This window comes from Bombus terrestris, chromosome 3 (assembly GCF_910591885.1).
Source record: "Bombus terrestris chromosome 3, iyBomTerr1.2, whole genome shotgun sequence".
Taxonomy (NCBI): Eukaryota; Metazoa; Arthropoda; class Insecta; order Hymenoptera; family Apidae; genus Bombus; species Bombus terrestris.
The window spans coordinates 7,187,603-7,209,946 of record NC_063271.1 but is presented as its reverse complement, the minus strand read 5'-3'; the positions used below and the strand labels follow the sequence as shown (position 1 = coordinate 7,209,946).

The 22,344-nt window shown below is 31.3% G+C and overlaps 6 protein-coding genes and 1 non-coding gene across 12 annotated transcripts; 3 read left to right on the top strand and 4 right to left on the bottom strand.

Annotated features, from left to right (window-relative positions):
• Positions 1–55: 55 nt before the first annotated feature.
• Positions 56–7,795, top strand: LOC100645706 (receptor-mediated endocytosis protein 6 homolog). 4 transcript variants are annotated; one of them, XM_048404449.1, is made up of 16 exons: positions 56–256; positions 687–885; positions 977–2,321; positions 2,770–2,960; positions 3,359–3,518; positions 3,592–3,765; positions 3,840–4,001; positions 4,093–4,360; positions 4,484–4,581; positions 4,667–5,103; positions 5,288–5,771; positions 5,917–6,152; positions 6,255–6,511; positions 6,611–6,822; positions 6,916–7,301; positions 7,410–7,795. In XM_048404449.1, exons 2-16 carry the CDS (start codon positions 754–756, stop codon positions 7,539–7,541), a joined length of 4,674 nt encoding a protein of 1,557 aa, XP_048260406.1. In that variant the 5' UTR covers positions 56–256; positions 687–753; the 3' UTR covers positions 7,542–7,795. The 4 variants fall into 4 exon arrangements, with proteins under 4 accessions (XP_048260406.1, XP_048260407.1, XP_048260408.1 ...); XM_048404450.1 differs by lacking the exon at positions 56–256 and adding an exon at positions 512–584 and having other exon boundaries at positions 4,484–4,572; XM_048404451.1 differs by lacking the exon at positions 56–256 and adding an exon at positions 512–584 and having other exon boundaries at positions 6,623–6,822.
• Positions 7,796–8,979: 1,184 nt separating this feature from the next.
• Positions 8,980–10,671, top strand: LOC100648086 (probable 18S rRNA (guanine-N(7))-methyltransferase). The gene is made up of 5 exons (XM_003394364.4): positions 8,980–9,424; positions 9,490–9,527; positions 9,612–9,790; positions 9,873–10,299; positions 10,382–10,671. Exons 1-5 carry the CDS (start codon positions 9,386–9,388, stop codon positions 10,524–10,526), a joined length of 828 nt encoding a protein of 275 aa, XP_003394412.2. The 5' UTR covers positions 8,980–9,385; the 3' UTR covers positions 10,527–10,671.
• An 87-nt stretch (positions 10,672–10,758) lies between these two features.
• LOC100648199 (39S ribosomal protein L46, mitochondrial) lies at positions 10,759–12,169 on the bottom strand. The gene is made up of 4 exons (XM_003394365.4): positions 11,918–12,169; positions 11,444–11,791; positions 11,225–11,367; positions 10,759–11,142 (listed from the first exon to the last, which is right to left on the bottom strand). The coding sequence occupies exons 1-4, from the start codon at positions 11,976–11,978 to the stop codon at positions 10,870–10,872; spliced, it is 825 nt and encodes a 274-aa protein (XP_003394413.1). The 5' UTR covers positions 11,979–12,169; the 3' UTR covers positions 10,759–10,869.
• Positions 12,170–12,228: 59 nt separating this feature from the next.
• On the top strand, positions 12,229–14,400 carry LOC100647959 (vacuolar protein sorting-associated protein VTA1 homolog). 3 transcript variants are annotated; one of them, XM_048404453.1, is made up of 5 exons: positions 12,229–12,549; positions 12,858–13,066; positions 13,160–13,594; positions 13,793–13,960; positions 14,150–14,400. In XM_048404453.1, exons 2-5 carry the CDS (start codon positions 12,958–12,960, stop codon positions 14,299–14,301), a joined length of 864 nt encoding a protein of 287 aa, XP_048260410.1. In that variant the 5' UTR covers positions 12,229–12,549; positions 12,858–12,957; the 3' UTR covers positions 14,302–14,400. The 3 variants fall into 3 exon arrangements, with proteins under 3 accessions (XP_048260410.1, XP_012175836.2, XP_048260411.1); XM_012320446.3 differs by having other exon boundaries at positions 12,259–12,549; positions 12,877–13,066; XM_048404454.1 differs by having other exon boundaries at positions 12,259–12,549; positions 12,840–13,066.
• On the bottom strand, positions 13,988–14,098 carry LOC125384813. The gene has a single exon (XR_007223599.1). It is a non-coding gene; the product is annotated as a U6 spliceosomal RNA (small nuclear RNA).
• Positions 14,401–14,424: 24 nt separating the features above from the next.
• On the bottom strand, positions 14,425–18,322 carry LOC110119185 (novel acetylcholine receptor chaperone). The gene is made up of 4 exons (XM_020868662.2): positions 17,501–18,322; positions 16,243–16,381; positions 15,972–16,078; positions 14,425–15,883 (listed from the first exon to the last, which is right to left on the bottom strand). The coding sequence occupies exons 1-4, from the start codon at positions 17,609–17,611 to the stop codon at positions 15,770–15,772; spliced, it is 471 nt and encodes a 156-aa protein (XP_020724321.2). The 5' UTR covers positions 17,612–18,322; the 3' UTR covers positions 14,425–15,769.
• A 142-nt stretch (positions 18,323–18,464) lies between these two features.
• Positions 18,465–22,276, bottom strand: LOC100642631 (uncharacterized protein PF3D7_1120600). The gene is made up of 3 exons (XM_020868663.2): positions 22,135–22,276; positions 21,817–22,010; positions 18,465–21,748 (listed from the first exon to the last, which is right to left on the bottom strand). The coding sequence occupies exons 1-3, from the start codon at positions 22,195–22,197 to the stop codon at positions 18,910–18,912; spliced, it is 3,096 nt and encodes a 1,031-aa protein (XP_020724322.2). The 5' UTR covers positions 22,198–22,276; the 3' UTR covers positions 18,465–18,909.
• Between the last annotated feature and the right edge of the window lie 68 nt (positions 22,277–22,344).

Sequence of the window (22,344 nt, the reverse complement as noted above, 5' to 3'; positions counted from 1 at the left end):
ATTATAAAATTGAAAATTTTAACTATTTAAATTCATCTTATGCAAGAAATTTAATACATAATTTAAATAAAACAGAAAATATATATATTTGAAAAAGCGATTTTATTTAAGTCCGTTTACATATTAAACAAAGCTTTGTTTAAAAGTAAAACATTAATTTTTTAAAACAGACAAATCGGTCATTAGTTCAACATTCAAATCATTGTCGAGTAATCGAACAATCATACGAAGATTTAGATTTCGATTTAAAGTACAGGTACAGCCATTTGTCGAAGAAAATTCTAACCTATAAAGGAAAATGATTGTGCGTCGGTGCGAATATTGTTTCGAGATAAAAAGGACAACAGTAAAAAACCTTAATTCTGCAAGCAACGCGTAACTACCGGTTTTAGGAATAACTTAATCGAATAAAAGAATTTAAGCCATCGTCGTTTTAAAAAAGAATTTAAATCGACGCGATTAGTTGAAATTCTTTTCTTATATTTTCTAACAATCATTTATTTTCTTCTAGTTTATCTAAATATTTTACTTTCCGTTAAACAAAGAAAATAAAAACAACTTATCTTATTTATCATTATATACAGGTATAGTTTTTTTATTAAATCAAGTACAACACAGTATGTTAAAATGATACATTTGACAAGTATGTAAAAAGCTTTGATACATTAGTAACCATTAATATCTAGGATCTAAGGAGAGAAGATTTTGAAAATTATTTCACGATACTCATTGTTCTCCTGGGTATGCTTAGTAATGTCATCGGCAAATAGTGTAGAATCCCTGGGAACACTACAATGGGATATAATCGAATTAGCCAATCATTTGCGTCAAGAACGCCTGTTTGTTACTTCGGAACAACAAAATTTACAAATACTCAATGAAAAGGTATGTAATGGTTAATTTTTGGTAACAAATAGATAAAAATATGTAAGTGGTTTACGATATTTAAACAAAGAATTGTATGGATTTTTTTTAGGTGTTATATGCATCATCCAATTTAGCACAACAAGCATGGATTACAGCGCAGCAAAGAGTTAATCTTAATCAGTTGATAATGTCTAAACCATACTGTACACCAGCATCTTGTTGTCAAAGAGCAAATACATTGGAAAATTCAAATTTTGTCGATGTGTACAAGTATTTACGTTATCAGACATGTTTGTCATATGGGGAATTCTTAGGTGCTCTTCGAAAGTCTCCAAAGCTAATTGCATCATGTTTAGTTGAGGGGGACAAATTATTACCAGACTCTGTGCAAACTATAGTTCAATCATTAGCAGCTGGTTTATATGGTAGTTGTTTATTACCAGAGGATAAAATTTTGGTTTTAAAGTTATTGAAACATCTAATGCTGCTACAAATTGTACCATCTGATAATCCTCGGAGATTACTCAGACACAGCACATGTGCTTTCTCTAGGTTTTATTCAGTTTTTCATGAGAGTCTATTTTCAGCAAAGTTTTTCTTAACTGCTGCTTTACATAACCCTATTGTACAGTTATTAATGGAAGATGAAATGTTTCTTGATATTGACCCAGATAAAGCACCCATAAGATTTCCTCCATCTGAAAGATTAAAGAAATTTGGCAAGGAAGGTACTGCAGAGTATGAAACAAAGCTACAACGTTATAGGCTCTGGACAATTAATTCTCTATTCCACATTACACAAAGATTTATAATCAGTATACGAGAAAATATGCATTGTTTTCCAAGTAGTGTATGTTGGTTGGTTAGACAGATGGCAGGACTTTTGGGAAAAAGTGGGAATGTTGATTCAAAAGAGGTACATGCAATGTGCACTGATTTGGTTTTTACATATTTTATATGTCCTGCAATAGTAAATCCAGAGCCATATGGTATCACTGATGCACCTATTAGCTACATTGCCCGATTCAATCTCATGCAAGTTGGACAAATTTTGCAAATGCTTTCCTTAATGAAATACCAGGCTGTTGACAGCAAAACATTTGATCTATACAAGAAGTTCGATAAGGATTCCGTTTCTTCTATAATAGATGCGATGGTGGACGGTGCAGAAGAACTCGAGGATGAGCCTAATATCATCGATAATAATAAACTTCGAGGTCTTTCTCGCTCCGCTGCTTTACTTACAGAAACGGAATTGAATACATTAATTACGTTTCTGCAAACTATAGCTAAAGAAACTACGGTAGAAAACGCTTCACGGTCCGCTGCGTTTGAAAAGAAACAATTGATTGATATGCTCTCTCAGTTACCTTCCGGTTCCTTAACTACTAATAAATTGGCTAACAATGCTTCTGTTGAAACTACCAACAAGAAGGGAGGTTTATTAGGAAAAGGTATGTCCAATCATTAGTTTTATTCCTTCGTTTCATCTTTTCTTTTTTAGCCCAATGACGAAATTCAGAATCGTCTCATACTTTGCGATTTATATCACGAAATACTGATATGAAATGTATTTTATTTGATATCCTAAAATTAAACTTGTCTTTCGAATGTACAAATGTATATGCAAATATACATATTGTACATATTGTACATATTGTACAATGCAAATATATATTTAGCATTCTTCATAGGATTCATTGCATTTTTTTTAAATGAGGAATTTCCAAGTATAATCTTTAAATAAATATCTTTAACGTAAATCATTGATTAAAGAAATAAAGTACGTACAAAGTTACGCATTCTTACGCGTGTATAATTCAGTATTTAAAGATAAAGTGAAAGATAAATAAAGAAGTCGTATTTACCAAAAGAAGGGATATTAAACTTTGATTTCTCTAGGAAAGGGTCGAGGAATTCGAGTATCATCATCGTCATCATACTCGTCTAATACGACTAATGACGGAGTAGATGAATTGAATGGCACTTCAACCCCTGAAGAAGAATCTGTTGACAAAAATCCTCAAGATGTTCTTGTAATTCCATTTGGACCAAATACAGGAGAATTCGTAGGACTTCTTAGTGAACAAAAGGTATATATTAGTTTTTTTAATCGTTTGAGACCCAACCAGCGCGATCGTGCTGTTTCGATTTTGTGTCCCACTATATTTGAACGACTGACGGTATTTTGTATTTCATTGTTATCTTCTCAATAATTTTTATTGAACAAAACTTGAAATATTTGTAAACTAATAGTACGCATATATAATAATATATATGTATTTCATAAAGTAACAAATATGACGAGCGCTATTGTGCTGCTTGATTTTCTTCGCAATTGATTAAGACAAACGCTATCGCGCTGTTCGGGATTTATCGACCCTGTTTTTTCAATGACTCCTGGGACTCAAACGGTTAACCGATATTTAACTAAACGATACTCAACTGTTTGTCAAATGATTACTTTTTCTGTTTTTTATATATATGATAGGTGTTATGCACAGAACTTCAATCCAATATAGATAATGGTTCGGTTAATCTAAATCTTTCTGATGACATATCCAATGTGCATGACAGACAAAACAATTGTGGTGTTGAACGTACAGAAAGTCAAGAAAAAAAGACAAGATTTTCGCTATCTCATGATGAAGGTATTAAAATATTAAAAGTTAGTATTTTACAAATACTTTATAAAGGATAATCATTAACATTGAATGTTATTAGTTTTATTCGAAGGTTTTATAGGAAATACTTCGGATAATTTAGAAGCTGTATCAGAAGCTGCATCAAACCACAGTGTCGCTTCCTCGCTTGAGTTGGAAACGGAAGATCAAAATGATAATCTCTCAGATATGGTATCTGCCAGTGTATCAGGACGAGGAACGCCTAATATATCAGGTTTTGTTAAATAAATTTTATTTAAGTGTAAAAATAACGAGAATCGTATTGGATCATTTAACAATTGAATCTAGGTCGTGACACCCCGTCATCTCAAATTACCGAAGGAGATGAAGGACGGACAGTGGGTGAAACTCGACAATTAGATTTACCTCCGTCGAATATACCGACCAAACAAAGTCGATGCGAAATAGATGACAAGTTCTGTAAATTTGAAATTAAAAAATTGATTGAAGGTATTTAAGAAATAAAAAGAAATAATTTCCTATAAATACACAATATGTTTATACATCTTTTATTTTAACGTTTGCACTCGTACATTTTCAGGAGATGAAACTGTTTCGATGGTATCTGATACCTGGTCAACTGATGTTCTGGCTTCCGATAGCGAAATAATCGAGCAACAAGAGAAAGTATTGTATCCCCATTCGTCTGAGCAAGCTCCTCCAGTTTTACCAACAACGTCAGAGCCAGTACCACAAGCTGTACTAGATGTTAGCGAAACTGCATCGGAAGCATGGAGTACCGATGTATTAGCTAGTGATTCTGAAAGATTGACAGAGGTTGATACCGACGATACTGCTAGCGTTGCAAGGTATGTTATATAGATAATAAAAAAAGGAAACAATGGAGAAATAACAAAACAATATAAAAGAAAAAGAAAGATGAGGAAAATACAGAAAAAGTTGATGATGCATTATTTATCGTCATATTTTAGATCTGATGATACCGCAAGATCCGAAATCGAAGTTGAACCTCGTAGCGAAGCTGAAATAACCGAAAAAACCATGATACAAGCGATTCCTCGTAAGAACAGTTAATAATTTCAAACACATCTTATTACTTGATATTCTTATTTTATATTCAATTCCTAGCACTTATATGAGTCCTTAATTTTTAGAAAATGTTACAACAACCGAATGTGTGTCAACAACGAATCTTCGATCGATATCGATAAACCAGGAAAATATGCAATTTCCTACAACTGTTGTTCTTTCACCAACAAACTCTCTCTCGGCATCGTCCTTAAATGTAACTGGACAAAATGCAAGCAGGTCTGATTATCAATCAAGCGTGACAGAATATGTCGACAAAAATCCCAACAGCATTGACGGTAGCTCAACAAATTATGATAAATCCCTTTGCGAAGACAGATTAGTCCATCTCATAGACAAACTTCACATTGAGAATGGAAAAAGTCAAATGGAACAAACTTCTTCGGCTCATAATCGTATCAGTGTAGCAGCAGTTGCGCCAGCTTTATTATTAGCCAATCATATATCACCACCCACATTGTCGAGCACAGAAAAATCGCACAATACCAACATAAAATTAGAGGTTTGTTTTTTCTAACTTATTATTATTGTTGTTCTTAGTGCTACTACTATTTTATTCTTACTATTATTATTATTGTTATTATTATATTATCTTTGGTTTCTTCGATGTAATTGCGCGCTTTTATATAGCATTCGACTGGTTCTTTAATAGTTACGGTATAGTTAATTTTCGAGGCGTGTTTTAGTCGCAGGAATTAGAAAGTAGCTTAGTCAGTTCAGTTGACGAAACTGTTAACGAAAATGGCCCGGACGGTGTTGTTGGATTAAGTACCGGGAGTTTGGCATCCAGCAGTAGTTCTGGTTCTGATACACGAAGAAAAACTACAAGTTCGGAGTTACCACTATCAATGGGAGCAATGAATGAGAGTTGCAATGACTGTCCGAAACCAACCGTATCCAGTGGAGCCATACCAAAAAGTATTAGCTTCGATATGACCGCGGAACGCGGAGACAAGGAATTGTTGGACGATGATCAGAAGAATAAAAGAAGTTTTTTTGGAAAACTGAAAATGTCTCTGCGAAATCGGCGGGGTAAGGCGATTCGTGGTACAGACGATATCGGCAGATGTTACGATCGAGAAGCCATCGGCGATAATATTGACATAGGACGACATAGATTACGTAGAATAATGTCAGAAGATGTGTCATCAGCCGGTAACCCGAGCGGTGGTAAATATTGCTTTCTTTAACATTTTGCATTGTAATAATTGTTGTAAAGGAAAAACTAAGAAAAAATAAAAATGGGGGAAATACATAGACACAAAGGAAGAAACGTTAATTTCAAGGTAATGAAAATTATTTAAAAATTTTCTAGATAGTACGGACGATATCTTAGCTAAATACAGGAGGAAACCGAGTGCAGCAAGCGATACGGAAGTATCTGTAGAAAGTAATCAGTCTCGTACGAAAGAACTTACCGAGGATGAAAGGCTTCTTATAGATCCAAATAACATTGAGCTTTCCTACGCATTTGCTGATGCAAAAAGAAAATTGCGAATGGTACTTAGTACCGCTGATCTCCAACATATTCCTTGGAGTGCTGCATCCGAGGTGCTAAAGCTTATTAATCGTATTAAATGTTTCTTACAAGTTGAAATTGAAATTGAACGTCATAATGCTAACAGAAAAAAAATAACAATTTATTTGTTACAGCGGAATTATTGGTCGCAAAAAGAAAATGAATTAGTCGCCTTCCTGCAGTTGCAGTTGGCAGAAGCAATCAATTTACAAGACAGAGCGTTGATAGCGCATTTACACGAAACACTACGTTGCGTTAGATTATTTAACGACGACGGCTGCAGAAAATTATTTAAATCGTTGCGCGAAGATTACCAAAAACGATCTCCTTATATTGCGTATTTGATTAGATGTCGTCAAGGATTACTTTCTACATTGGCTCACTTGGATAGGTATAGTTACTGATATTTTTAAAAGTATAAATATGTGCGCGAGCGCACAATTTCTTTAATAATATTCAAAGCAATGTTAATATCTTTACACAATTTTAGATTATGTATTAGAGTGAAATGTGATCGAGATGCTGTCAATAATCATCTTGTATCTGCTTGCGTGAAAGTTTTTTTAGAAAAAAAAGAATCCCTTTTACTACGTTTTTGTGATGAATTTAAAAAGTTAACATTAGCAGATGAAAAACAAGACTTGGTCGATAGCTTTCTAAGCAAACTTAATGCGAAAATAGACAATGATTCAATTTGGCAGTGTGAGTAAATGTTAATTAATTCGATTTACAAACAACTTGATATAATATATTAATTACTATGATTGTTTGTAAATGATTGCGCTGTCAATATAGGTGCTTGTGAAAATCAACTAAATTTGGCAAGAGTTGTAGTTGAAAGGACTGTAATGGCACGTGTTTACCACAACGCGCTTTATCCAAATGGAGACGGTGACGTTTATAGGGACCAATTACTTCATGATCATATTAAAAAACTGGCCAATGTTGTAACACCAAACCACAAGGATTTACGAATTCCTAAAATATACCATTACGAATGTCCCTGGCCATGGGCTCAAGCAGAATTAGCTGTGATATCAGCATATAAGACACCTAGAGATAAGTTGCAGTGTGTCTTTCGTTGTGCTACCACCATCATGAACTTGCTTTCGATGGCAACCGAGAGGGGAGTACCCGCAGCTGATGATCTAATTCCTGTATTAGTCTACGTTATCATTAAAGCAAGTGTTTCATTCCATTTTTCCTTTTCAACTTGTATGTGTATATACAAGTTGGTTATTAATATTTGACACTAAGGATAGTAATGGTTTCTTCGATTATATTTTCAGACTAACCCACCGTCCTTACTTTCCACTGTACAATATGTGGATAGTTTCTATGGGAATCGATTAGGAGGAGAAGAACAATATTGGTGGACGCAATTTTGTTCCGCGATTGAATTTATAAAGACTATGGATTAAGTTGCACTTAATAACAAGTTATCGCCGGAACATGTAGAAATAGTGTATCATAATTTTCATTGTCGCTGTCGTCATATCTTTTCAATAATTTTTATTATTACTATCACGTTATTATAGTCGTAATATCAATCTCCATATCATTTCTTCTCGTGAAATTGTTATTCTCGTCCTTTTCAATAGCTTTATTGTTATTGCTGTCTATTATTTTTGTTAAAATTGCTTCAACTATTATTATTTCTATTGTATATCTATCAGATATTTCTGTTAATCTTGCTGTCCTTACCAACATTACTAGCACCATTCTCATTGTCACATTTATCTTAATTAATTTCAAATATCAATTATTATTATTATCGTCATTATCATCATTGCCATCATCATCATCATCATCATCGTTATTATTATTTATATTATTAATATGTAATAATAATAATAATAATAATAATAATAATAATAATAATAATAATTGTTGTCGTTATTACTGTCAACATTCATAATCTTACAGTATGGCATTATACATTGCAATCAGTATTGATATTACTAATATCATTATTTTCAATCTTTTTTGTTTGCATATTATATGTAACAATGATTTCTAAGCACAAAAATGATTCTAGTTATTCCTTTTTAAAACTATCGACAAGTCACTATAGTAAACAAATTGTATATTGTTTTTTATCTTAGGAAATGCATCTATCTTTCAATGATTTCTCTAAAATAAACTGCCAAAAACAAAATTCATTTCATATATAAAATATCAATTTTAATCAAAAGATAAGCCTATATATTGAAGGAATTCATATTGTATTTGTTTAAACACAAAATTCTAAACCCATTGCTGATATTACTTTCTAAACTAACACTATATTACATAACACTATATTAACTCAGTTAAATAATAGGCATCATATACATATGTATGTATGTAAATAAAAGTATTTTTTATTAGTCATGTTTAGTAATATTATAGATAAGATACTTACAAAACCTGATTTTTTGTATGCCTGTGCTAACATATCTTACAATTTTTATAAGTTAGAATAAAATAAATACGTTTAAAAGTAATAGAAATTATAATGATTCATAACCAAATTCTTTTAAATAGTTCTTTGTGACAACTAAAACTTTATTTTTTCTTTTTCTCTCTTTTTGCATATTGTATCATATAAATTAAAATATTTTCCAATATATTCAGTAAGCTTTAATTTAATTCCTGAATAGTTCAAGAATTTGCCTTGTACATCAAGAAATTTGATTTTTAAATTTAATTATAGAGGTATTATGTAACTCTTCGATTGTACAACAGCCAGTATCCCTATTTGTTACACAGGAGACCGGAGTTCGGCTCCTCATTGAAAATCAATCATTTTTTGGTTATATAACATTGCACATAATCTTCTTGTTCATCTGCCGCCGCTAGATGGTTATAGTGTTCCATGATCCTATGATGTCGGTCAAACATCTATTTTAATAATGTTTATGATTAGAATGATGGTTAATTAGAGTAGATATATTTTTACTGAGTTACTTGTATTTTACATACATTAGTAGCAAATTTAAGGTTAGGTACGAAATGAAATAAATTATATTGATATTTATTTTTATTATATTATAATGTTATATATCGTAGTTTAAAAAGAAATCTATCGCAGAGGTTACTGTAAATGTTATAAAAATAAAGGTTAAATTTAAATAAAATAATTTTGTTAATGCTAACCAATTAGATCGTTCAAAGACGTACTATATACACATGCACATGAAGATACAGTAATATGATGTGACACATGGTTTGAAGTAATAACAATAATTTAAAATAGCGAAAAATAATTAAATACGAATATAAAATGTCGAAACGTCCAGAACATCTAGCACCACCTGAACTGGTAAGAATAAACATTTAAATTGATTGTAACAGTGATGTTTTTATCTGTCTTCTTTTTTATTGCAGTTCTACAATGAGTCAGAAGCTCAAAAATATACGCAAAAGTAAGATCTTTAATAACAGTATATTTTTTAATTATTATAGTCTTTGACTTTAAACAAATATATTTGAAAATTTGTTCTCCATAGTTCTCGAATGATAGATATACAGAATCAAATGTGTAGACGGGCCATAGAACTTCTTCTACTACCAGAAGATAAGACTTCTTTACTCTTAGATATTGGTTGTGGTTCTGGTTTAAGTGGCAGTGTAATCGAGGAAGATGAACATGTATGGATAGGAATCGATATATCTTCAGCAATGCTTGGCAAGTATATTGAAAATTGTATACTTTCAATAAGATAATATTTTGTTTAATTTTAACTATTTTGATTACATGTATCCGACAGGTGTAGCATTAGAAAGAGAAGTAGAAGGAGATTTAATTTTAGGAGATATGGGCCAAGGAATGCCATTTAAAGCAGGATGTTTTGATGGAGCAATTAGTATTTCTGCATTACAATGGTTATGTAACGCAGATAAAAATTCACATGATCCATCAAGACGATTATATAAATTTTTTTCTACCTTATTTTCATGTTTGTCGAGATCAGCTAGAGCTGTGTTTCAATTTTACCCTGAAAATAGCGAACAGATTGAATTAATTACAACACAAGCAACAAAAGCAGGCTTTTATGGAGGCGTGATTGTAGATTTTCCAAACAGTACTAAAGCAAAAAAATACTTTTTAGTTTTAATGACAGGTGGACCTTCTGTTCTTCCACAAGCTTTAGGTGTGAATGAACTTAACTCAAATGTTTCTTACACATCTAGAAGGTTAAGTTCCACATAACTTTGATTTATGTTAAATTATTACCCAGTTTCTAATTTTATTACAATTTCATCTCTGTTTCTTCAGGGAACGGATGAAGAAAACCAAAGGTAAATATCTGAAGAATAGTAAAGAGTGGATTATTGAAAAGAAAGAAAGACGTCGAAGACAAGGAAGGAAAGTTCCAGAAGATTCAAAATATACTGGAAGGAGAAGATGCGGGAGATTTTGACAAACACTAGTCTGGTCCTCATTCATTTCTGAATTTCTAGTTTGAGAGAATAAGTATTTATTTACTAAACAGGCACAGGCATATTTGACTTTGTTCTTCAAAAATGAATTGTTCATAATAAAAAGAAACAACTTGACCTCTTTCAGATCTTTTGTCTTCTACATTTTCAACATTTATACATTAGAAGAAAAATATAAGAGAATAATAAAAATATATAGATATTGTAAAACAATTAAAATTTACCATTTGAATATTTATTGTATAAAGACAAACAAATATGTAGTTAACACTCCTTGTTCTATATACGTATTTAAAAATTGTCTACCTTATATTGCACAGTAATTTAATCAGGTAATAAGAATTTAGCCATACTTTTGTGAACATCAGGGTGTAAAGTTTTTTTAAGTTCTTCTCTATCTAACCAACAGTGCTTTACATTGGGAGAAATATTTCCACTTATATATTTTGCTAAAAAGTAGAAAATTTTTGCTCCATTTTGGCCTTTCTCTTGTATATATCTAGGATACTTATATTGATAAAATCCAATTGGTGCATTGCCATAAAATTGTACTTTGATGTTATTTCCACATAATTCTTGTACAGTTCTATATGCAGTCTGAAGTGATAGAAACAAATATTTTGTTGGTATCTACACAAAATAAATTGTAAAACAAAAATAAAAGTTATGTAGTTCTTACTTGTATCATAGTTTCTCTATGTCTTCTTATACTTTGTGGGGGAATCCAGAAATTAGAATCGCCAACTTTTTGTTCTACTAATAACATTAAATTTTTATCTAGCTTGCGTTTCAGTGATACAATTGCATTATCTTCTTCAATTTCTATAATTACAGAAGTTGAATGTAGAAGGTATTACAATTACCATTTGGAAAAATAAAATCATACATAGATACATACCACTTATTCTTGAAGCAAATTTAAAATTTTTGAATTCTTCTTCCCAAGAATCTTCAATGTCTTGTATTGTTTCTTTAGAAATAATATTGTCTGTTTTTCCAGCAGATGCCTGTGTTTTCTGACTTTTGCCCTCTTGTTTTCGTATTTCAAAGTCTGATATCATACTGTTTTCATATTCTTTCTGTTGTAGCATGTTTTGGTATCTTGCTTCTATATCTAGCATAGGTTTTGTAATTACTGGATGACGTTCTAAGCAAACAGCACTTAATAAATCCCATTTTTCTACAACGTCTATGTCTTCTTGCTCTGATAATGTTCGAGATATAACCTTAGATGTTGATGAAATACCTATGTCAAGGGGTTTCTTTAAAGGATGGCTTAATAAGATTGCACGACAATAAAATATATTCGATCAATTTATAAAAAACATTTTAAATAATAAAGACAGCTACAATAAATTAAAATACAACTTACCTGGTGTTAAAAAAGATAAACCATTTGATGTGCGTAATGTTAAAATTCTTCTAAACATCATTATTCCATACTTTGAGAAAAGAAAAGTTAAAAGTATATTTTTTAATTAAAAAATAAAGATAAATAAATAACAAATAGTAGTAGAAACTTTCACAAAACTATATATTTGCAGTAATGTTGCATTACCGGCAACTACAATTTTTAAATTATAAAGTAATTGATACAATGATCACAGTACCACAGTATGATACTATAGCTATTATAGCTTATGTCGCATTCTCATGATTTTCCTAATTTCATTGACAATCCGATATTATTCAAAGGACTTTCTTTAACAAAAACAACACGGTACAAAAGCATAGAAATTAGAGATATACATAAGCATATCCCTTTTCACAAAAGTGAAAGTTTGACATTTGTTTTAATATAGTGATAAAAATAAACAACATATATACATTAAGTGCATTCTTTCATGTTATTGTCATAACTTCTTCTTCCAAATATCAACTTGAACACTATTTTATGAACACTATTACGCGATATGATATCAATCAATTTTACAATGTAACGTATGAAAAGAATTGATAAATATTACTGCATTTTACAATAAACTGTCACCACAGAATCAAGAAGTAAGTTGTCTAGATTTACTTGAAACAAAAAATCCGCTTATTATCATTCTATTATTGTTATTATTCTTATTTTAATGACTCCTGATTCTTTATATAAACGACTATGAACGAATAGCAGGCTTAAAAAATGTGGTATTTTACCTAATATAATATTAATTATAATATATTATTAATATATATATATATATGTATATATATTATGATTAATATTATAATAATATGAGCACTAGCTGATTTATTTACATGATTGACAATAACATAAATATTCTTTCTCTTTTCACATGAAATTGATGTTGATCTGGTATAAGTTGAATATATGTCTTAAAGGACGAATACAATCCATATCGTAAGGATTTTGAAATAAAAGACAAAAAATAAAAGCATAATTTACATAAAATAAAGATCATCATGATTGGACCAGATTTACCAGAAATACCACTACCTTTGAAAAATATACAGCAGTATCTAAAGATAGCATCACAGCATGACCAACGAGATCCTGTTGTTGGTTATTGGTGTATGTATTTAGTTTCAATTTAAACTGTGTATAAAGAATAATTGTTACAAGTAAAAATCACTTTAAAAGTGGAATTATGAATTTTTGTCACAGGTCGGGTGTATGCCTTCCAAACAGGATTTAAGTTATCAACCAAAACTGCAAAAGAAACAAATTTTTTAATGGAATTAATGGATTGGTTAGAAAAAACTAAAAAGAAATTACACGATAATGAAGCTATTACAAATGATGTAGCTGCCCAGGCTCATTTAGAGAATTGGGCATTGAAGCTATTTCTTTATGCAGATAAAAATGACAGAGCTGCTAATTTTGAAAAGAACGTAGTAAAGAGCTTTTTTACAGCTGGATTACTTTACGATGTATTAACTGTGTTTGGTGAGCTAACTGAAGAAGCTATACAAAATAGGAAATATGCCAAATGGAAGGCTGCATATATTCACAACTGCCTGAAGAATGATGAAACACCAATTCCAGGACCCATGCAAGAGGGTAATGAGAATGATGATTTGAATAAAAATATGGAAGAAGGTAAAGAAAACTATAAATAATAGTATATACATATGCACTTTATATTCAGAAAAAATATGTACATATATAGATACATATGCATATGTATGTTTTATAATTATGTAATATATTTATTTCTTTGTGTAACAACAAAAGCTTATATTTTAATACAACAACAAAATTCTATCATTTTGTTCTATTTCGTCTTTTTCATTACAGATTCACTAATAACAGAGGCAAAAGAAGATGATACATCAAACGCAGGCGAATTAATCGGTACCCGTAATACTAACCCGCCTGACGCAGTATGTGGTACAACAATTAAAGACAGTATCGACAAATGGTCTTCTGGCAATAAAGATTGCAAAACTCTTATGGAAACAGAAGGTATATTGAAAGATAGTAATTCAATTAAATTGTATGGAACACTTCACGACTTCGCATGTCAGCCTTGCACAGGAGCCATGCTAATCTTCTTTGTATCATTCCAATTTTGGTACATATATGTACTGCTGAATCAAGTACCAATATTATGTTATTACGTATTTGCGTTTGTTAACTGTACATATTTAACAGGTGGAGTTGAATTGTCAGTGGAGCAAATTGGCAAAGCACAAAAATTTATTAAATGGGCTGGAAGTGCTTTAAATTACGACGATGTGCCTACAACTGTATTGAATCTTCGAAAGGCTTTACATCTCTTAACCACTGGTCAAGAACTTGAATGATCAAAACTAAGCTTGAAAATGTTGATGAAATGGATTATTTCATCTAATCTGATAAATAATAAATTTTATTGCTTCTAAACAATAAAGTAGATACGAATATTTATGATTTAATTAATACAAAAGTAAAAATGATAAGTTATTTATTTGAATTGTTCACATTATTACAGCCACACTGAATTAAACATATTTTTGAAATATAAATTTGTTTTGTAGAGGCGTATAAAATCGATATTATTATTTAAACTTGTATTATTGTAATGATTGATATTGTAGTTTCGAATATATATATATATAAATATATATATATATCGTCAAATTTTAATATCACAAAACAAATTATTATACATTAGTGAATCTATAAAGATTTTCACATAAAAAAAGATAATTAAAAGTTCAGAATGGATCTTGGTAAAATGAAAATTACAATGAAAATGAATTTCTTTTCTATTGTAGTCAAATGTCTAAACTGACTTAGTTCTGTGTGTGTCTGTGCGAGTGTGCGCACGCGCGCGCGTGTGTGGGTGAATGTGTGGGTGCGCCAGATTCATAAATGGTTTTTGTACCATTTCACGTAATTAATACTTTAATACTTTGTAATTAAAGTATTATCGTACATACACGTGAGTGTGCTTTACCACGTGTTTCTTCGCTATTTTAATTTTCATATTACCTCGTAGGTATCTTTATTTAATTCAATTATCTTTGTCGATTGCAAACTTAATATTTGAAAAAACGAATATATTTTTTTTCTTATAAAATAAAGAGATATCAGCAAACCATCTTTAATTAAATCAAAGTTATACATCTTACGATAGTGGTTTAGTTTTAATCGCTAATAATAGGAAGTGCGTTCGTATTGCTTAAACTGTTTGTACGAATAATTTTTAATTTGTACATTTTTAGTCGCTCTTGTGAAAATACGTGTTTTTTTCTTAAAAAAAAAAAGTAAAAGTATGGATGCGAAGAAAACACGCATGTGCATTACACTGCAACGATATTCTTTTATCGTTATCGTCTAAGGGCATTTACATCTTAATACGATATCAAGGAGAACACATTGATTCAATTGGCAGTTAATACCTTGTGCTTGAGCTAGTATTTCATGATTCTTTGCCGTTGATTAAATTCTTATAATGTTGACTAATAATAATAGAAATTCATAGCTCTCGAGGTACTCGAGATTTAGAACGCTTTGAACAAATTCGAGTGCTGTCAGCGAAAAAGTAACTCGTGATGAAACGTAATAGAATTGAAGCATAACTTTGAAAGAGAGCATTTGATATGAGACGTAAGAAACCATACACATAAAATTAATATCGCGGAGCATAAGGAATTAAAGATCGAACGAAATACTTCTTTGCTGTGTGTATGGAAAATTATTTCATCGTGATTATTACGTGGTACGTAGACGATAACTGACATGATAACCAAAGTCTTAATCGTGCGAATACGTATAAGAATATCGAATTCAATCTTGTTTTTTACTTTTATCATCTACACCATTCGCCGTTACCGGTTGCGTATCCTCTCGTCTAAGTTGCCAATCTATTACTAGTCGGCCTGTTAGCATGAAAAAAAATACCTAAAAAGCAAATATATAGTTATATTTTTATAAGTATCTGTTCTGTTTAATATATCGATTTCTTTTACAAATTTTATTTTAATCTTACCAACGCTGGCGCAATCCTTTCAAACTTGTCATTCACCATGTAATGAGAGTACACAGCCATTAACATCAATAATAGTAATATCGTGTTCGATGCATTTTTTATTTTGTCTGAAAGAAATCGGGGAAAAAACAAAGCAGATAATACGTAGTTGAGGTAATGTTTCCAAGAGGAAAAGTTACCCTAATGCTAGCGTATGCAGCTAATTCGTATATTTTAAAGGAAAGCGGAACGAAATATTATTTTAATTATATAAAAAAAAATGTTCTCTTACGACTTGGAACTATAGCCATTGCGAGTCCGCAAATAATTTCAAGCGATCCGACAACTCTTCTGTACCATTTACTTGGTACTTTAAAGTCTAGCGTACCGGACAGTGGAAATACCTTTGCGTATTTCACATATTCTTTTCTCTGTGAACATGATAAAAAAATCGATTAATTAATTCGTGTAACAGACATAGAAATGGTGGTGGAGGAACGAATCGGGTTGAGAAAAGAACGAAACGTTCTTATGAAGAAAATTGTCACAATTTCAACCTGGTAAACATATGCTGGCACTTGAAGCAATATTTTTGGCGCGTCACCAAGCGGTTGGTTGATAGTTTACTATAACTTTGGACATTGGGTAACAACGAGGGACGAAAATAATCTTCTAACGAGATTCATCGAAGTGAGCGAATTAAATTCAATTTTCATCACATTTCAAAAAAATTTCGGATACTCGAAATTTCACAATATTAATTTATTTTATCACTTGTTCAGGAATATAGAAGCGAAGGAAACTTAAATAACGATATGAAATAAACACTTATTAATAACGGGCATTTGATTATATTTTTTGATAAAATCTGAAGCTCTTCCTTCGTTTCTCTTGTTTCGTTTCCGAATTTGTACACAAAAACTATTATAGATTCATATTTTTCCTTAATTTTCTTTGCTTATTTTTCATTGTATTTTCTGTCACGTATTTTTGTTGAAATTTTAAAAAATTGCGTAAGAATTAGGAAATCAAGAAAAATGGAAAAGATAAACAAATATCTATATAAGGAAACATAAAGTGTGAAAAAAAAGGAAAGATAAGAAATATACGTAGATATATAAAAACACGTGTATTTTTTATTTGATACATAAAAATTGCAGAAACTAAACAGCCTGTTGTTATATATTTTGGATATTTAGGTAGAGAGCGAAATATCAATTGTCATTAAAAAATAAAGAAGGAGTAAACGTTAAAAAGAACAGAGGGTATAGAAGGAATGATTGATAAAGTTGACAGGCTGTCATAACAACGCATAGTTAACACGCGGTGCGTCTAACAGACGAAGGCTAGACACACCAGAAGGGAAAATGTGAAAATAAGAATGTTTTACGTGATACAACGATCACTGAGAATAAAAATAACAAAGAATGATATTTCAAAGACAAATGAAAAACAAAAATGAATGTTAGACAAGGGTGAAAATCCCGATTAAATGTCAATTGAACATGAGAGTAGGGTGAATGTTACATAATTATAGAGCAACTGCTCACCAAGTCCTTGTGAAGATCCTTACTAATATGAGAAGTCAGCTTCATAGTACCGACGAAAACGAAGAATATCCCAAGAAGAACTGAGAGAGACTTTAAGACGATCGAGCCCATAATTCGACAGCTGAACACCGTTAGCGACACGAACGTGTTAGACGTACGGAGGAATCGATTCGGAATCTAGACTGGACGAATGACTCGTAGCCGCGAATTCGTTACGCGCGACTCGTGCAATCTCGGTAAACTGTCTTTTTCTGTTTTTTCTTCTGTTTTTCCCTTTTTCTTTTTTTTCCTTTTTATTTTTATTTTTTTTTGCTTTTCTCCTATTTTTCTTTCAACTACACATATCTACAGAGTTTATAAATATATTCGTTCAACGTTAGTGTTTCAAACTATTATTCGAATCGTACTTAGTACTAATTAGATACTATGTATGTACACGATATAGTAGCAATGTTCATACTTGTTCTTTTCTTTCTCTTTCGGTTTGATTTGGCCTATTCCGACTGCGACAGCGCATAACGTGTGCGATACTAGGACGCAGTGCGTCGTGTCGCGTCGTGTCTCGCCGTATCGTATCGCGACCCACTGCGTCGCCGTTACCCTCTTTCTTACAATGTAATTGGTGGTGGTCTTTCTAGAGACACGTCGTATAATCGTCATAGGCTATTGTAATTTTAACTAGTACCTCTCGTGCCTTTATAATATGCAATCTCTGTTGTCTCTTCACAGATCCCAATTACAGTTTGAGCAGGGTGCAATGACACGAATTAGAATAATGAAACGTATTCTTTTGATAAAATAGATAAAATATCGTATGATTTATTAACGAAAGAAACCAGTGTTGCATATATTTTCTCTCGCTAATCTTCGCTAATCTCGCTAGTGTGACAGTCTATCACTCTGAATCTTGCAAATGTATCAATTCGTATTATCGAATTTGCAAATTACATTGAGAAATCAAAGGTAAAAGGCAATTTGATTGAAATTTATTTTAATTAACACGTTCGACGAAAAATCCTATTTTTTACATTACAATTTACATCAATATATCGTAAAAATATAAAACACCCATTTAGAAGCGAAAATTGTTATTTCATGTACATTATATTTTTTATGCATTATTTACAAAAGTTTATATACCATCCTCTCTAATAATAATGACGCTATTTTTATGTATTGATTAATTTTTGCGAATGTAAACATTTCGAGTAATCGCATTGTATATTTCTATCTTGGAAGAATCACGTTCCTCAATATATGAATGTACTATACAATTCATTATTAATATTATCATCATAATGGTAAGAATAATAAATGAGTAATAATGATCAATGCTCATTAACATTTATCATTATTACTTTTGAATATTACTGCTGTTATTATTATTTATTTGTAGCTTTAATGATTGATCAACTCGTGTTTGCCATACCATGGTCATTTGTTTTTACAATATTTGTAATGGATAAATCGACACTATGATTATGTTTGTTATTTATGAGAACAGTCATGTTTGCATTACTGTTTGCTAAACAAACAGGCTTCTTGCGACGCGCGAACACAACAATCTTCCCTTGAACATTCATCGACGAAATTTTCGTGCTTCTGTCGTCGTTTGTACCTTTTATTAATGGTTTTTTACATTTCTTTAATTCTATCTCCTCTGTTTTTCCTGTATATTTACCACATTCTCTTTCTCGCGTTATTCCCGTTATAACATTTATATTTTCACACTCGTCTTTCATTATCTTCGTCATATCTTTGGAACTATTTCGATTAATTTTGCCTTCATCACGATTATTGAAATTATCGTAATTATTCCTAATATCATCATTGGTAAGATCAGCGGTACTTATGCTAGTATTATTATTTTGTTGCTTGAATTCCGTCCCTTTAGACGTTTCGGAAATAACAGAGTTTTTTATTAGGGTGTTCTCCAACGATTTATCCTGAGCTTTTGATTGATCCGATGTTTGTTCCATTTTGTCGTTTGACAAACAATTATTTTTCGTTAATTCAGAGGAACTTAATTCAATGCTGTCATTTTTTTGTAGTATGACACAATCTTCTTTTATATCTTTCAAGGACATCATTTGCTCTGTAGTATAGTCATCCTTGGTGACATTGTTTTCGTTTGACGCGACGTCATCGATAACGTTTTTATCCGTTTGACGATTTTCACTGAACGAAATAATTTTTTTTGGTGAAGCATTTAGAGCATCTGTTTGTTCTTCCTTTTTCGTTGATTTTAATTGCGAGCCATTGGAAATGTGAATGGTATTCGATGCTCTTGATATATTCCCCAACATTTTATCGCACGTGGGTGCATAATCGCGAATAAATTTTTCAATGTTCTCCACGTTTTCTATGCTTTCGATACTCTCTTTATTTTTGTGACTTTCGTTGTCTGGAATACATGTGATGTTGGTATCTGAAATTGGAATTGTTTGTAGAGTATCGGAAGGTATTTTTAATTTCTCCATCGTTTCATTTCTCAGAGTATTGTATATCGGATTCTTTATCGACGTATTATTTACCGTGGAAGGAAGATCTTCCGGTAGTTCTTTACCGGTATCTTGCCGATCTTTCAATCTTTCGTATTTATCGTCCGCATCTTTAAGCGAACTATTATTTGAACTATTTGAAATTTCACCATCTTCCAAATCTATGAATGAATATTTTAATTCTTCTTTGGCATATTTCCGTAATTCATCATCAATTCCCAACTCATTTACTGTTTGTGTAATTCCAACATCTTTTCTATTGATTCCTCTTGAAACTTGGGAATGTTTTGGATGCTCGATCAAATTTTCTGCATTGATCTTACGATATGAATATTTGTTATGTTCATCGCGTTTATCTTCATCGTATCGTTTAATCGGTTTATCAGCATTCTTTAGCCGTATTTTTCGTGACTCGTGTTCGTTGTAATAATTTTGAGTTTTTTTTATATCATCCAATTTCTGACCTGCTGAAATTCGATCAACAGTAGAATGCTTCGTTCCGCGGACATTGCTGGCATCTTTCTTAGAGATTTTGGACTTGTCTGTCGCACCGGTGCTTCGAAAATTATAACGTTTCTCAAACTTTTCATCGTGAATGCTTTGTTTGCTATATTGATTTCTTCCGTATTTGTCTTCCCGGTTTGACTTTGTATACGGTGTTGATCTCACACGTGGTCGATGATCATCCATGCGATGATATTCTCTTTGCTTATCTCTATGACTACGATGTTCACTATGATTGGATCGATAATTATCTCTCTCAAAAATCTCGGTACAACGATAACTTATTTCTTTCTTATCTAAAATAGATGTTGCATTTTGGGCAGGCTTGTTGCGTCGCTTTGAGGAATGTTCATTAATATCTCTTCTGTCACATAATAGGTTCCTCTTATTTTTCGTATCTTTTTTCTCGTCTTCTCTATTTGCATCGTCAACCAAGTATCCATGTTTTTTCAGTTCTGTGTTCGAATTGCGAGTGTATTCTAAACTTTTTGTGTTGTGCTCTTTTTCTTTAGAATGAGTGGAAGATTCAGAGTTGGTATACAGAAGGAGCATGGATTTCTCCTTGGATTCAGAGATGTTATTATCTATTTCTTTTTTTGTTGTTTCAAAGCAATGTTCTAGTTCAGTAGATTTTATTCGTTTCACATGAATATGCCTGCTTGTTTCTTCACTTACTCTCTTCCCTGTAGGAGTTGTACTATTGGTAAATATTGGCTTTCGCTGAAATATAGAACTCATCTCGTTTTTATTATTGGATTGAAAATCTTTTATTGTACTTCTTGAGTCTGTTAAAGGACTTTTTACATGTTCGCCTCCTTTATATTGCGCAATTGCAGGAGACTGAATTTCTTTTATGTTACAATAGTTAATGTCGCTTAAGAAACCATTTTCTTTGTCACTTTCAACTACATATCCTTTACTGGTTTTATTATCATTATCATTGCTACTTAACTTATTCGATTGTTTATCTTTCTTTTCTAAATTCTGTTCATCTATCATCCTTTTAAGCAGTCGTTCACCAAAGACAGTGATCGGAACTAAGGTAGACTTATTTTGTTGATCTTTGCTTTGACTATACAAACTGTCTGCTACCAACGTTTCAGTACCATTTTCATCATCAGGAAAACAAATATCAGTTGATTTTTGATATATATTTACAGCAGTTTCACAAACATTAGATTTATGATTGACATAGTCACTTGTTTTAGAATGCATGTTTCTTCTGAATGTTACATCATCTAATCTGTAATAATTATATCATGCAGAATATATTTTTAAAATGTTAGGAAATTATTAGTTAAATCTACTCACTTTTTTCTTAACTCATCTATCATCTTATCCTTCCGTGCAATTTCTGCTTTTGCAGTTTTCAATAATGAAAATAAATTACTTTCCAAATTTTTATTAACCTTTTGAAAATTCTCTAATTTTGTTGTGAGTTCTGCAATCTGTTTTTTCAAATTTACTTGTTCCTCCACAATATTTTCTCCGTTATTTGACACAAACTGAAATAGTATAATATATAAAACTTGTTGTTTATATTCATCGTACTTTACACGATATAAGAATAATAACGTATAACTTAACCTAACCATAAAGTGCAACTAGATTATATTTTGTAATACTTACGTTTTGATGGAACTCTGTTCCAAAATCTGGCAAATCTTCATAAATATCAATATCATCCTCCATGCTTTTTACTGATTTCTATAATAAAAATTTTGATTGAAAACACATATTCTATTATTGATATAATTTCCCCATTTTTATCAGTCACGTCACGAGGTGGATCTTACATATACATGTATTTAGTGTGATGTCTACTGAAGGACACGTATC

Coding starts and splice junctions, on each gene's coding strand:
- LOC100645706 (XM_048404449.1), top strand. CDS start 754: ATGTCATCGGCAAATAGTGTAGAATCCCTGGGAACACTACAATGGGAT. Junction 2,961..3,358: donor GACTTCTTAGTGAACAAAAG/GTATATATTAGT, acceptor TATATATGATAG/GTGTTATGCACAGAACTTCA. Junction 6,823..6,915: donor CAATGATTCAATTTGGCAGT/GTGAGTAAATGT, acceptor CTGTCAATATAG/GTGCTTGTGAAAATCAACTA.
- LOC100648086 (XM_003394364.4), top strand. CDS start 9,386: ATGTCGAAACGTCCAGAACATCTAGCACCACCTGAACTG. Junction 9,425..9,489: donor ATCTAGCACCACCTGAACTG/GTAAGAATAAAC, acceptor TTTTTATTGCAG/TTCTACAATGAGTCAGAAGC. Junction 9,528..9,611: donor GCTCAAAAATATACGCAAAA/GTAAGATCTTTA, acceptor TGTTCTCCATAG/TTCTCGAATGATAGATATAC.
- LOC100648199 (XM_003394365.4), bottom strand. CDS start 11,978: ATGATGTTTAGAAGAATTTTAACATTACGCACATCAAATGGTTTATCT. Junction 11,792..11,917: donor TTTATCTTTTTTAACACCAG/GTAAGTTGTATT, acceptor CCCTTGACATAG/GTATTTCATCAACATCTAAG. Junction 11,368..11,443: donor ATTTGCTTCAAGAATAAGTG/GTATGTATCTAT, acceptor CTGTAATTATAG/AAATTGAAGAAGATAATGCA.
- LOC100647959 (XM_048404453.1), top strand. CDS start 12,958: ATGATTGGACCAGATTTACCAGAAATACCACTACCTTTGAAAAATATA. Junction 13,067..13,159: donor TCCTGTTGTTGGTTATTGGT/GTATGTATTTAG, acceptor TTTTTGTCACAG/GTCGGGTGTATGCCTTCCAA. Junction 13,961..14,149: donor AACTCTTATGGAAACAGAAG/GTATATTGAAAG, acceptor CATATTTAACAG/GTGGAGTTGAATTGTCAGTG.
- LOC110119185 (XM_020868662.2), bottom strand. CDS start 17,611: ATGGGCTCGATCGTCTTAAAGTCTCTCTCAGTTCTTCTTGGGATATTC. Junction 16,382..17,500: donor AGGATCTTCACAAGGACTTG/GTGAGCAGTTGC, acceptor TCATGTTCACAG/AGAAAAGAATATGTGAAATA. Junction 16,079..16,242: donor AATGGCTATAGTTCCAAGTC/GTAAGAGAACAT, acceptor GATTTCTTTCAG/ACAAAATAAAAAATGCATCG.
- LOC100642631 (XM_020868663.2), bottom strand. CDS start 22,197: ATGGAGGATGATATTGATATTTATGAAGATTTGCCAGATTTTGGAACA. Junction 22,011..22,134: donor GAACAGAGTTCCATCAAAAC/GTAAGTATTACA, acceptor ATACTATTTCAG/TTTGTGTCAAATAACGGAGA. Junction 21,749..21,816: donor ATAGATGAGTTAAGAAAAAA/GTGAGTAGATTT, acceptor TAATTATTACAG/ATTAGATGATGTAACATTCA.